General features: G+C 45.7%; 1 protein-coding gene across 3 annotated transcripts in view; it reads left to right on the plus strand.

Moving 5' to 3' along the window:
• The window catches only part of ints9 (integrator complex subunit 9), a 64,380-nt gene extending 53,272 nt beyond the window's left edge, over window positions 1-11,108 (plus strand). For all 3 annotated transcript variants that reach the window (XM_085979436.1, XM_085979450.1, XM_085979442.1), the window contains exons 10-17: window positions 305-485; window positions 1,347-1,407; window positions 2,162-2,333; window positions 3,599-3,723; window positions 5,152-5,319; window positions 6,401-6,499; window positions 7,774-7,911; window positions 9,031-11,108. In XM_085979436.1, coding sequence (XP_085835562.1) covers window positions 305-485; window positions 1,347-1,407; window positions 2,162-2,333; window positions 3,599-3,723; window positions 5,152-5,319; window positions 6,401-6,499; window positions 7,774-7,911; window positions 9,031-9,207 — 1,121 coding nt within the window. In that variant the 3' untranslated portion in view covers window positions 9,208-11,108. The remainder of the gene's footprint in view (window positions 1-304; window positions 486-1,346; window positions 1,408-2,161; window positions 2,334-3,598; window positions 3,724-5,151; window positions 5,320-6,400; window positions 6,500-7,773; window positions 7,912-9,030) is intronic.
• The last annotated feature ends 3,551 nt before the right edge of the window (window positions 11,109-14,659 follow it).

Raw genomic sequence — 14,659 nt, forward strand, 5'->3', positions numbered from 1 at the left:
ATCTGAAAGACGGCACCTCCGACAGTGCGGCGCTCCCTCAGCACTGCAGTGGATTGTCAGCCTAGATTTTTGTGCTCAAGTCTCTGGAGTGGGGACTTGAACCCACAACCTTCAAGAGGAAGCTTTACTCTGCTTCTGGCTCCACCCTCTAAATCCACTTCTCTAGCTTTTAAGATTAGTGTATACCCATGGAGCTGAATTGTCACCCGGCACGATTGGACAAATAAAATCTTTGGCCTCTGAAGGGGTCTGGAGATGCTGCTTCCCAGTGTAATGCGTTCGTGTGGGTTTTTTCCGCCCTTAGCTGTGACTATCCGAAGTGGTGGGAACGTCCTGGTTCCGTGCTATCCCTCAGGAGTAATTTACGACTTGCTGGAATGTCTGTACCAGTACATCGACTCGGCCGGACTCTCCAGCGTCCCCTTCTACTTCATCTCTCCTGTAGCCAACAGCTCGCTGGAGTTTTCCCAGATCTTTGCAGAGTGGTAAGCGTGCGACAATAGTGTATTTAATGAACCGGGCGCTCAAAGTAGCCATTCCGTTCTTGACGTTACTGAGAAATAATTGCTGTGGATGTTTGTGGGTGGTTTTAGTTAAGTTGAGGGTCATTTTTTATTCTTTCACTTACCCTTGAAGCATAGCCAACATCCTGTACGCCTTTGATTTTATAATTCACATCCCCGTTTTCAAATCCCTCCATGGCCTCGCCCCTCCCTATCTCTGTAATCTCCTCCAGCCCCACAACCCTACGAGATCTCTGTGCTCCTCCAATTCTGCCCTCTTGAGCATCCCTGATTATAATCGCTCCGCCATTGGTGGCCATGGTTTCTGTTGCCGAGGCCCCAAGCTCTGGAATTCCCTCCCTAAACCTCGCCACCTCTCTACCTCTCTTTTCCTCCTTTAAGATGCTCCTTAAAACCTCCCTCTTTCCTGCACTAATATCTCCTCATGTGGCTCGGTGTCAAATTTTGTTTGATAACGCTCCTGTGAAGCGCCTTGGGACGTTTTACTACGTTAGAGGCACTACATAAATGAAAGTTGCCGTTGATCTTCTTGCCAGGCCAAAGGTGTGACATCCTGTCACTTTTATTTCCAGTTTTGCTTTTAACTGAATTCAATTTCTCAGACTGCCAATGTGAAATTTGAACTTACAATTCTGAGTTATTGGCCCAGGCTGCTGGATTATTACTCCAGTAACGTAGCCACCACACTACCGTCCCCATGTCTGTGTGTATGAGGCTTAACGCCTCAACTTGCCATTTTGTATTCTACCGTTTGGCGGCAGTAACTAGTTGTGACAAGCTCTGAACTCTTAATTGTTTCATTTTTTTCCCCTCCCACTGAAGGCTTTGTCACAATAAACAGTCGAAGGTCTACCTGCCAGAGCCGCCATTCCCCCACGCAGAGGTAAGGGAACAGCCAGAACCTAGAGGAGTCTTACCATTTAATAAGCACAATGACTAGCTTAAACTTCTACATTTCTGTGTAATTATATTTTTGTTTGAGGCCAACCCAATAGAAAAGCAGTCCGCTTTCTGGCCACATCTACCTGCGAAAACTGCCTTTGATGCCGCTGTGAATGTGATAATATTGTGTATTTATTTATATAAACAACAAGTAGCTGTGCACAGTTTGTTCATTAATCCAGGAGGGGACGTTTAAAAATGCAGTAAGTGCTCCTGAAGTAAAGCAGCTATTAAAATGACCTAGTGCTTAAGATTTGATTTTATTGGAATGCAATGGTCCGAGAGTCGCATGGTGCTGCAATAAGTCCGGCTCTAATATTTTTGCCCTACAAAGCACTGGGACACGACTCCACCCCCCCCCCCCCCCCCCCCAACCGCCTTCCCGCCTGCCTCCCACCCCAATCTTAACCAATTGGTCATGGGTAAGTGCACAGCAGATCATCAAACCAAGCACTTCCCCCTCAGGGAGGGAGCGATGGAGAATTTCCAGGCTGTTGTCCTCCACTATCTGACAGAACTTGGGAGCAACTCGCCTGCCCACCCTCCAGGATGGGGAGTAAGGGAGAATCTGTTTAGTCTGCCGATCCCACTGAAACCATGCGGCATCTTTCCAGTTTTGCTGATAGTTGTTAATCATTTTCTCCTCTTTTTCTCTCTTTCCCCCCCCCCCGTTTCCTTTCTCGTTTTGTTTCCAGCTGATCCAGACCAATAAATTGAAGCACTATCCCAGCATCCACGGGGAGTTCAGCAATGACTTCAAGCAGCCATGCGTGGTATTCACCGGCCACCCATCGCTGCGATATGGCGACGTTGTTCACTTCCTGGAGCTGTGGGGCAAATCCAGTCTCAACACCATCATTTTCACAGGTAACTGAACTGTAGTCAGTCGAAAAGGGAAGGAAAAAAATATTAATGGCCCAGAACTTCGGGTCTCCACGGGTGAGTACGCACGGGGTACTCACCCGTAAGCCCAATGGAAGTGCCGGTTTCCTGCATGCACTGTGCATGCGCGGGAAACCGGCACTTCCGTTCCCCTGAAAGAAGGGGTTCAGAGGTCGAACGCATGCGCGGGAGAGGCTGCGTGTGCGCATCCAACTTAGGTATTTTTTGCAGGTTTTCCCGGGAGGGTAAGTCTCCAGAATTTACAAATTTAAAAAGCAGGCATAAGGCCTGCTTTTTACAAGGTAAGTGGTGAATTAATTAAAATTAAAACATTTTTTCCACAGGTTTATTATTTTTAAATACTTTAAAGAAAGGTAAGTTTATTTTTAGCCCCGTTAGAAAATAAAATTATTTTTTTCAAAAATTTAAATTATTGTTTAAAATAGTTATTTCATGTAATTTATAGTTTATTTAAAAAATGTAATTTAAAAAAAAAAATTATTTGAAGATTTAGTGATGTTTTGGGGCCGTAGTATTTATAAGTTTTGACAGGTCTTCCTGTCAAACTTATGGGCATTTCCCTGCTCCGATTGGCTCCCCGTGGCCCACGTGATCCCAGGGGACGCTTCGAACTAACTGCGCCCCTGGGATACGCAAGCACTGCTCGCCGGCAGTTGGAGGAGGCCCAGGATCGGAATCCCACGCGGGCCCTCAGCTCAACGGCCGGCGCAGTAGGTAAGTGCAGGTCGGGGGCTTACAACCGCAGGAAGCCCCCGACCCGAATTTCTGGGCCAATGAGGAGGAATTTCTTCACCCAGAGAGTGGTGAACCTGTGGAATTCTCTGCCACAGAGGGCGGTGGAGGCCAGTTCATTAAATATATTCAAGAAAGAGTTGGATATATTTCTTGAGGCTGAAGGGATCGAGGGATATGGGGAGAAGGCAGGGACAGGGGACTGAATTTGGATGATCCGCCATGATCTCATTGAATGGCGGAGCAGGCTCGAAGGGCCGAATGGCCTACTCCTGCTCCTATCTTCTATGTTTCTAATGTTAAGTGGGTGCATCATCTGTGTTTCCGATGAGGTGTTACACCGAGGCCCTGTCTGACCCCTTGGGTGGATTTAAAAGATCCCATATGCAAAATGTAGAACGGCTCCATTTTCCATCGCAACTTCCTTTTATCTTGATGAGTGTGGAAAAATCTGCCCTTTAGCAATCACAATCTGATGCATCTGATTTTCCTTCTAGAACCAGATTTCTCCTACCTGGACGCATTGGCACCATACCAGCCACTGGCTATGAAATGTGTCTACTGTCCAATTGACACCCGATTAAACTTCATTCAAGTTTCGAAATTATTGAAGGAGGTGCAGGTAAGGCGGGTGTTGGGTGGGTAAGCTTGTGGCTGTCTTTTTGGCCAGCAGTAGGCAGAAAACTTCAGACAAAGAGGGTGGTCTTCCCAGCCATTTGTATTGGTTTTGTGTGGTTACCATTAAATTTAGATTTCTGATTAAGTCACAGTACATTACGTTTTACAAATCCATATATGTGATGTGGCATACAAAGCCAAAGATATTGCACCTTTCAATTATCTTTTTGTACACAAGAACATAAGAACTAGGAGCAGGAGTAGGCCATTCGGCCCCTCAAGCCTGCTCCGCCATTCAGTAAGATCATGGCTGATCTTCGCCCTCAACTCCACTTTCCCGGCCGATGACTCGTATCCCTTGATTCCCTATGAGTCCAAAAATCTATCGATCTCAGCCTTGAGTGTCAGCCGTGGCTCAGTGGGTAGCACACTCGCCCCTGAGTCAGAAGGTTGTGGGTTCAAGTCCCACTCCAGGGACTTGAGCACATAAAGCTAGGCTGACACTCCAGTGCAGTGCTGCACGGTCGGAGGTGCTGTCTTTCGGATGAGACGTTAAACCGAGGCCCCGTCTGCTCTCAGATGGACGTAAAAGATCCCATGGCACTATTTCGAAGAAGGACAGTAGAGTTATCCCCGGTGTCCTGGCCAATATTTATCCCTCAACCAACATAACAAAAACAGATTATCTGGTCATTATCACATTGCTGTTTGTGGGACCTTGCTGTGTGCATTTTTGGCTGCTGCGTCTCCCACATTACAACAGTGACTACACTTCAAAAGTACTTCATTGACTGCAAAGCACTTTGAGATGTCCGGTGGTCGTGAAAGGCGCTATAGAAATGCAAGCCTTTCTTTCTTTGAATATACTCAATGACTCAGTATCTACAGCCCTCTGGGGTAGAGAATTCCAAAGATTCACAACTCTCTGAGTGAAGAAATTCCTCCTCATCTCAGTCTTAAATGGCCAAAGCCTTATCCAGGGACTATGCCCCCTAGTTCTAAACTCTCCAGTCAGGGGATACAACCTCTCAGCATTTACCCTGTCAGTCACCTTCAGAATCTTATATGTTTCAATGAGATCACCTCTCATTCTTCTAAACTCCAGAGTATCGGCCCAATCTACTCAATCTCTCCTCATAGGACAACCTTCTCATCCCAGGAATCAATCTAGTGAACCTTTGTTGCACCGCCTCCAAGGCAAGTATATCCTTCCCCAGATAAGGAGACCAGAACTGTGCACAGTACTCTAGGTGTGGTCTCACTCTCTGCTCTGTGCCGTTTTCTCACGTTAATCCTTGTGGAAATGTGAAGGTCAGCCAGCAAGATGGTTTCTTTTCCTGCCCTCTCGTGCGCCTATTGTCAGTGAATGGCAGGATGTGAGGGATTGTTGTTTAATTTTTTCCCCCATCCTCCCTGTTTTTTGTTTTTCCAGCCATTGCACGTTGTGTGTCCGGAGCAGTACACCCAACCTCCGCCTGCCCAATCCCACCGCACAGATCTGATGATTGACTGTCAGCCCCCACCAATGGCCTATCGGAGAGCTGAAGTACTGACCCTCCCCTTCAAACGGCGCTATGAGAAGATTGAGCTCATGCCTGATGTAAGTGGGGTCGGGGGCGGGGGGGTTTAACCTATTGGTGCTGTTCTGCATTTTTTTTTTGAAGTATGTTTATTGTAATGTTTTCCTCTCCTTCACCCCTCGCCCTCAATCTCCTCAAACTATGCACCATTCCTAATGCGAGGATGAGCTTGGACTCTCCTTCCAGACATACTGATGCCAGCCGCTACTTGAGACATTCGCTGGAACAGAATGGCTGAAATCAGAATACTTGCCGTGTGTGGGGAGGTCACAAAGTGTGTGTGGGGGGGGGAATGCGGAGAAAAGCCAACGTATTGCCAATTCAAACTGGCGGGAGTGCCGGCAGTTTTAAAGATCATGTTGCAAACTCTGTGATACTTTGTGCAGACTGTGTCAAATGCTTGGTTCCCAAGGGGCTGGGTTATCATATGTTGGAGTATGTTTTAATCACTCATTATTTTTCAATTTTTGCACACATGTAAAAGAAAGTGCTGCACTGTCGGAGGTGCCGTCTTTCAGATGAGACGTTAAACCGAGGCCCCGTCTGCCCTCTCGGGTGGATGTAAAAGATCCCGCGGCACTATTTCGAAGAAGAGCAAGGGAGTTATCCCCAGTGGCCTGGCTAATATTAATCCCTCAATCAACATCACGAAAACAGATACAATAGTAAAATACTGCAGATGCTGGAAATCTGAAATAAAAACAAAAAATGCTGGAAATACTCAGCAGGTCAGGCAGCATCTGTGGAGAAAGAAACAGAGTTAACGTTTCAGGTCGATGACCCTTTGCCAGTTCTGACGGAGGGTCATCGACCTGAAACGTTAACTCTGTTTCACTCTCCACAGATGCTGCCTGACTTGTTGAGTATTTCCAGCATTTTCTGTTTTTATTTCACCAAAACAGATGATCTGGTCATTATCATATTGCTGTGTGCAAATTGGCTGCCGCGATTCCTACATTACAACAGTGACTACACTTCAAAAAAAGGTCCTTCATTGGCTGTGAACGTCCTGAGGTCATGAAAGGCGCTATCGAAATGCAAAATTTTTCTTTATTTTTATTCCATTCTTTTAATTCCTCTCATGCCATAACTGTTTTACAGCTCGCGGAATCCCTCGTGCCTTCTGAGATCAAACCTGGCATCTCTATGGCAACAGTGTCTGCGGTACTGCAGACCAAAGACAATAAGCACATACTGCAGGTAAGTCATGTAAGAAGAATACTGTAAAGTGAAGTTGCACTAGCCCAGTAGACTTGAAGGATTGGAATTGTTTTCTTCGACTCCACTTGATCTATTTAAATAAATCTTCTTAGGCAGTCCCTCGGAACCGAGGATGACTTGCTTCCACACTAAAAATGAGTTCTCAGGTGACTGATGAGTCCAATGCGGGACCTGCAGTCTCTGTCACAGGTGGGGCAGACGGTGGTTGAAGGGGCGGGTGGGTGGGGGGCTTGGGTTTGACGTGCGCTCCTTCCGCTGTTTGTTAAATAAATAGTGCCAGCAACGCAACACACTAGAGCGCCACAGGATAGCACACCATGTGCGTTACCTCTCTTACTCTCTTCCCTCCATCCACCCAAGCTAGAATGGGGAATCTCACAGGGTGGATAACGGTGCTGTTTATTGCTGCTCGTGTGCACTTTCTAACAGCTGGCTCAAGATGGAGTTATTAAGCTGGACGGCGGAGTGGCGTTATTAAACAGGGACGATGAGGTGTTAAACCGAAGGCCCCGTCTGCGCTCTCAGGTGGACGGAAGAGCACTATGGCACTCTTTTGAAGAAGAGCAGGGAGTTCACCGAATGTCCTGGTCAATATTTATTCTCAACCAAAATCACTAAAACATACGATCTGGTCATTTATCTCATTGCTGTTTGTGGGAGCTTGCTGTGTACAAATTGGCTGCTGCGTTTCCTTCATTACAACAGTGACTACACTTCAAAAGAAAACCATTGACTATGAAGCACTTTGGGCTGTCGTAAAGTTGTAAAATGCACTATATAAATGCAAGTTGTTCTTTTTCTCTTCCTTTTTTTTCCTCCCTCTTTCTCTCTCTCTTTTCTTTCTCTTTCTCTTTCTCTTTTCCTCTTTCTCTTCCTTTCTCTCTCGCTTTCTCTCTTTCTTTCCCTATGTCTTTCATTTTCTTTATCCTTCTGTCTCTTTTTTCCATTAATTAGCCTGCCTGATTGGTGAATTATCAACAATCTGGAATAATCCAGACCTGCCTACTGTAATTATTGAAATACCCAATTCTCCCAGGGATGTCATTTTGAAGCCAACTTGATTCTGAAGCGAACCTGCTTAATTTTGTAGTTGATTGCCTCTTTTAGGAGATTGAGTAATTTGCGTAGAATTCATGATGGGTCAAACTATACACCGTCCACTAAGGCAGTGGGGCGATGCGCTGAGTGGCTCTTACTTGCTCCATTATGTTCTTATTAAATGAATTGTAATATCCCAATCTTCTCTCATCCAGTCACTCCCAAAGCCAGTGCAGCAGCCACCAGGAAAGAAGAGGAAGCGGATAAATGACGATACTCCGGAATTCAAACCTCCCAAACCACTGCTGTGTGGTTCGATAACCATCGAACAATTTGTACAAAGCCTAGAGAAGGTAAATATCTTACAGTGCTCCCTGAAGCAATTCTGGCCTCTTGCGCACCCCCAATTTCCATCGCTCCACCGTTGGCGGCCGTGCCTTCAGCTGCCTGGGCCCTGAGCTCTGGAACTCCCTAAACCTCTCCGCCTCTCTCTCCTCCTTTTAGGTCGCTCCTTAAAACCTACCTGTTTGATTGAGTTTTGGGTCACTTGTCCTGATATGTCCTTATTTGGCTCAGCGTCATATTTTGTCTGGAGTGCCTTTGGGACGTTTTACTATGTTGAAGGAGCTATATAAATGCAAGTTGTTGTCGAACTTATTAGAGGCATAGAATGTGCCAAAGTTAAGTGTCTGTAAAGCTAGAGCTCAAAATTGGTGGTGCGGTACCTTCTCCGTGGTAGAGACCCTGACACGTTGCAATTGCTAAGTTGCATTGTGACCAAAGGAGCTCTATCACAACTGTGGTGAGGTCGCTCTCCTTTCTCCCTGTTCGAGGTAAGACGCACATGCCCTCCCCCCCCCACACGCCAAGGCCGCACGTTAATAAAGAAGGTAAGTCTTCAGGTTAAAACCTTCCCCCAAATGCCACCTTTCCATGTTTGTTTTAAAGTCTTTTACAAATATCTGCTCTGTGCCTGTGTATAGTGTGCATTGCCTCAAATATATGGGATTCACCAGGGAGAGGCGGGAGGCTTGGCTGGTCCCCATCGGTCTCCAGAGACTGGGCAGATTGACTGAAGGAGCCCCTTCCCCTATCTCGCTCCAACATGTAGCAATGGATATTTATGGGTGTTTACCGGGTTCTGACGTGAATGCAGTTTCTTGAAAGTAATTTTTTTCCTGTCAGTTTTCTCCTCCTGCCTGTGACCAATCTTAATGAGTTGTGCGTGTCGGCGAGTTGTTCGATCCTGAGGGAGGAAGCTTAGTGACGTGGGGTGGGGGGGGGAAATTCAACCATAATTTCCCCACTCCTGTGGCACCATACACTGGTACTCCCAACACACTGCGCCTCTGAACCACTTGTGTTTTTCTTTTTTAAATAGCGATTTAGTTGAGGGAGCAGCTTGCACCAGTGGAGGCGCTGGATGGCGTTCTTCTCCACTCTCAGTAAATTGTCCACTTGTTCCTCCACAGCACGGCATCACAGACGTCAAGGTTGAGGACACGCCAGAGGGACACATTGTCCACCTTCAGTCTGAAGACACCCTGGTTCAAATCGAAGAAGATTCGACGCATATTATTTGCGACAACAATGAGCCACTTCGCACCAAACTCCGAGACTTAGTCCTCAAATTTCTGCAGAAGCTGTGAGCGAGGTTCTGACATTGCTGTGACTTATTTTAGTGGCTTCTGGATTTGGGACTCACTGACGGTAGCACTGTATAACTGGTCAATAGACGGTGCTGTGCCCTGTTACAGAAACAGGAGGAGGCCATTCAGCCCCTCGAGCCTGTTCCGCCATTCAATTAGATCATGGCTGATCTGTATCTTAACTTAATCTACCCGATAAAAATCTCAATCTCAGTTTTGAAATTTTAAATTGACCTCCAGCCTCAACAGCTTTTTAAGGGAGAGGGGGGCGGGAGCCTTCCAGATTTCCACCACCCTTTGTGAGAAGAAGTGCTGCCTGACGTCACTCCTGACCAGCCTAGCCAGAGGAAATATTTTCTCATTCTCTCTACCCTGTCGAATCCTTTAATCATCTTAACTACCTCAATTAGATCACCCTTCTGTTAAAGGGCAAACGTGAGCAGATGATGACATAAACCGCAAGTGAAGCTCGAGAGGTTTAAAACTTTCATCTTAACCTCAAGATTAGACAATAGCCTTGAAGTCACTCCCTGACATTCATGTAGTTTTATATTTTACATGTAGATGGGGGGAGTTATTCAGTTGATACGCAGGATGGATTTCAGCCATGGCTCAGTGAGTGGCACTTTCACCTCGGAGTCAGAAGGTTGTGGGTTCAAGTCCCACTCCAGAGACTTGAGCTCAAAAATCTAGACTGACGCTCCAGTGCAGTGCTGCACTGTCAGAGGTGCTGTCTTTCTGATGAGACATTAAACCGAGGCCCCGTCTGCCCCCTCAGTTGGATGTAAAAGATCTCCTGGCTCGATTTCGGAAAAGAACAGGGGAGTTCTCCAGCCAAAATTTATCACTTAATCAACATCACTAAAACAGATTATTTGGTCATTATCACAATGCTCTTTGTGGGAGCTTGCTGTGCGCAAATTGGCTGTCGAGTTTGCGACATTATAACAGTGACCACACTTCAAAAGTACTTCATTGGCTGTAAAGCGCTTTGGGACATCCTGAGATCGTGAAAGGTGCGATATAAATGCAAGTCTTTCTATGTCACTGAACTCCATGTCCTTGATGTGTGATAATCCCATAAATAGAGGGTCATCGATCGCTACACCTTTACTGCAGGTTTACTGAGAAATGAACTCCCAGTTGATTTTTCAGCTAACTCCATTTGCGATGTATATTTCATATAAGACGATGACTGGAAATAATTGGGCGAAGGACCATGTTTTACTGCTCCACACAACACCTAATAGCAAACAGCGGCATTCTAGCGACATCTAGAGTGCAAAACCTGCCGCAGCAACGGCATTTCCTCATCATAGTCTCAAAGTGCTTCACACAATGGACTGCTTTTTAGAATCCACTGACTGTTCTAGTGCGTTGTGACTACTAGTCCAGCAGCCTTTGAGGCCGTACACTAGTGTAATTAGCAGGCTTTCTTTGATCATTTCTATATTTTTAATAGCTTATTGTTCTTGGAAATTTTTTATGCTTTGTTACAATTTGGGGAAAGGCTAGAATTAAAAACTCAGCTTGAAAGATGATGAACGAGAAGAAACCTTTACAGTGGTTTATAACATGGGTGAAATAGGAAAGGTAAATTCAGAGCACAGCTTTAAGTTAAGCGATGATTGCAGGACAAGCAGACGTGGGCAGAAACTGGTAAAGGGCAAGCTCAGGATTGGCATCAGAAGCCACTTCATTCAAAGAGTGACTAATGCCTTGAATGGGTAGGATAGTGAAGGTGAAAACTCTGGGATCATCCTTTACTCTGGGGTAAACCTTTTATAAATCACTGGTTAGGCCCCAGCAGGAGCTGTGTTCAATTCTGGGCACCACTGTTGTACCGAAATACAGTATGTGTACAAAGTTTTACTGTAAATAAACTTGAATCAAGTTTTCAATGTTTGGATATGAAAGGGCATTCTGTAAAGTGACTGGCGAGGCTGTGTACTAATCGCTCTTGCACAGAGATACTGCATATAGGAGTGCCAATATACCACCCAGTGGATAGGGGCAGTTACCACACTTCCTGCTTGTGATGACTTCCCACTCTCACCCTGGATCACTGGAAAGGAACTTCAGTTGGAATTGTGAGGGGAAAAAGTGTAGCAGCGAACAATTTATTGAGGTGAGGAAAAAGGGGCAGCCATTTTCAATTATTTTTTTTCTACATAGGATTACACAGGATATACGGCACAGAAACAGGCCATTCGGCCCAACCAGTCCATGTCGGCGTTTACGCTCCACTCGAGCCTCCTCCTGTCTTTCCTCATCTAACTCTATCAGCATAACCCTCTATTCCCTTCTCCCTCGTATGCTTGTCTAGCCTCCCCTTTAATGCATCTATACTATTTGCTTCAACCACTCCCTGTGTTAGCGAGTTCCACATTCTCACCACTCTCTGGGTAACAAAGTTTCTTCTGAATTCCCTATTGGTGACTATCTTATATCGATGGCCTCTAGTTATGCTCTTCTCCACAAGTGGAAACATTCTCTCCCTCTATCCACTTTACCCAAATTTTTCATGATTTTAAAGACCTCTATTAGGTCACCCCTCAGCTGCCTTTTTTCAAGAGAATAGAGACCCCAGCCTGATCATCCTTTCCTGATATGTATACCCTTGCAGTGATCATAGGCCAAAATAATCTAACAAAACCATTTTAATTTACACAATTGATGCTAATGTTGATCCTTTATTTTCTAGAAGATGTTTCGTAGACTCAGACATTGAAATTTCAGCAGCAGTGACTTTATAATAGTGCTTTCGTAGCAAGAGGGTTTGAGTACAGGAACAAGGATGTCTTGCTGCAGTTGTACAGGGCCTTGGTGAGACCACATCTTGAGTATTGTGTGCAGTTTTGGTCACCTTATCTGAGGAAGGATGTTCTTGCCACGGAAGGAGTTCAGCGAAGATTCACCAGGCTGATACCTGGGATGGCAGGAATGACGTATGAGGAGAGATTGGGTCGATTGGGCTTGTACTCGCTGGAGTTTAGAAGAATGAGAGGGGATCTCATTGAAACTTACAAAATTCTAACAGGACTGGACAGACTAGATGCAGGAAGGATGTTCCCGATGGTCGGGGAGTCCAGAACCAGGGGTCACAGTCTAAGGATAAGGGGTAAGCCATTTAGGACAGAAATGAGGAGGAATTTCTTCACCCAGAGAGTGGTGAACCTGTGGAATTCTCTACCACAGAAGGCAGTAGAGGCCAATTCATTAAATATATTCAAGAAGGAGTTGGATATATTTCTTAAGGCTAAAGGGATCAAGGGATATGGGGAGAAAGCAGGGACAGGGTACTGAATGTGGATGATCAGCCATGATCGCATTGAATGGCGGAGCAGGCTCGAGGGGCCGAATGGCCTACTCCTATCTTCTATGTTTCTATGGCCCATCGATACTGTGCTCCCACCACCCTCCCCGCCAATAGACCTTGTGGAATTTGCTCTACATGGACTCTGCACCTACTTGTGTAAACTGAGGGAAAGTTTTGCAGTTTCTCCGATATCTATCTAAAGTTAATCAATCCAAGTAATCGCCCCCCTTACCCTTCAAAGCTCCTCCACCATCTACAAGGCTGAGATCGGGAGTGTGGCGGATTACACATCATTCACCTGGACGAGCGCAGTATTCATCTTGTCAGTTGATGTTTCACGTAAGAACTCTTGCTCAGAACTCGATGAATGTCCTGAGTCAGATTTCCAGCATCTGCAGTACTTTGCTTTTTGCTGAGAAGCAGAGAAGATGGTTTGATGGCCTCACCCCTCCCTCTCTCTCTAACCTCCTCCAGCCCTACAACCCTCCGAGATCTCTGCGCTCTTCCAATTCTGGCCTATTGTGCATCCCTGATTTTAATTGCTCCATTGGTGGCCGTGCCTTCAGCTGCCTAGGTCCTAAGCTCTGGAATTCCCTCTCTGCCTCTCTACCTCGCTCTCCTCCTTTAAGACATTCCTTATAACCTACTGCTTTGACCAAGCTTTTGGTCATTCGTCCTAATACCTCCTTAGGTGGCTCGGTGTCAATTTTTGCTTGATAACGGTCCTGTGAAGCGCCTTGGGACATTTTACTGTGTTAAAGGTGCTATATAAATGCAAGTTGTTGTTGCTGCTAAGCCTATGACATCCCTTACTATCTGCATCACGCTGATTGGATCAGTGTGATAGGGACAGGACAGGCCCATGTCTTTGGCTTGACTAAAAGAGGCCTTTTTCCTGAGGAATGAACTCTCACCTCGGGATCAAAGTAGAGGACACAGTTTCAGATCGCCTGAAGGATGACACTAACCCACAAGCTGTATGACGATTGAAGAGAATCGCTGGAATCACCTTTGCCACGATGGAGCTGTATAATAAATTGCTGTTTTCTTGGGCCTCCAAAACATTAACAACAGTGACTTGGGCCTAACTGACATTCTGGGTCTGTTTTAGTCAGATCCAGTTAGGTATGATGCCGGTGCGATCGTGTTTATTGGAAGGGCAACGGGTTTGGGTTTGCAGAAGTTGATTCAATGGCTGGGTTCCTGCATTGGGTTCCTGCATTGAGCTCCTACCAACCACAAGATGGCAGCAAATCATTGTAGTGTAGGAACTGGGGTTCCTAGCCGAAGAATTGAGATCGACTCAGAAAATCAAAAACAATAAAATTTAATGAACAAACGAAGCTGTACAGGAAACTGTAGGATACAATGCAAGTAGGTCTGGTCTGCTTGAAAGCCTCTCTGGAAACTGCTAGCAGGTTCCGAGCTCTGACGTCATGACGTCATCACGTTCTTCCCGCCGTTGAGAGATCACGTGACGGACGGCATGACGTCATCACGCGGAGTACAGGAAAGAAGCCTAGTACAGTTAACAGATACATTAAAGGTGCAGCCCCCAGCTGTACTACATTGCTGTAAAAGGAATTATATACAATTGTCCGTAATCCTCTGGTGGTTCCGCCACAGTAGCAGCAATGGGACAAGGCAGAAGCGGTAAGGCTGGGCAGCCTCAGCCAGGCTTAACAATACTCACAGTTTTGTTGGTCTTGGGGCTGGAAACAGTAATATGGGAGACCCGGTTCCCCCTTCAGGGATGTTGCTTATAGTAAATGCAAAGAAAAAAATTAATTATTATATAGTAACGGTTTTTCTTTCTCCAATAAAATTACCCTCCATACATTGGTACCTGTATAGGTGATAAAGGCACTAAATGGACTCAAGAAATAGCCAGAAATTAGTGTATTTTGCAGGATCTGAATTGCTTATTTTTTTGCCAAACTGTTAATAAAGATGCTTTAGTCAGGATGGCATCATGTTACCTTCTACAGAGGAGACAAGTGTCCATGGAAAGTCAGTGAAATATCTTAACATTTGCTGAATTGGCACCCCATCCACCACCTTAAACATTCACTCTCTCCACCACCAGCGTACCGTGGCTGCAATGTGCACCTTCTACAAGATGCATTGCAGCAA

The sequence above is a fragment of the Somniosus microcephalus genome, chromosome 3, assembly GCF_052327205.1.
Source record: "Somniosus microcephalus isolate GS21.2 chromosome 3, FLI_Smic_1.0, whole genome shotgun sequence".
Taxonomy (NCBI): Eukaryota; Metazoa; Chordata; class Chondrichthyes; order Squaliformes; family Somniosidae; genus Somniosus; species Somniosus microcephalus.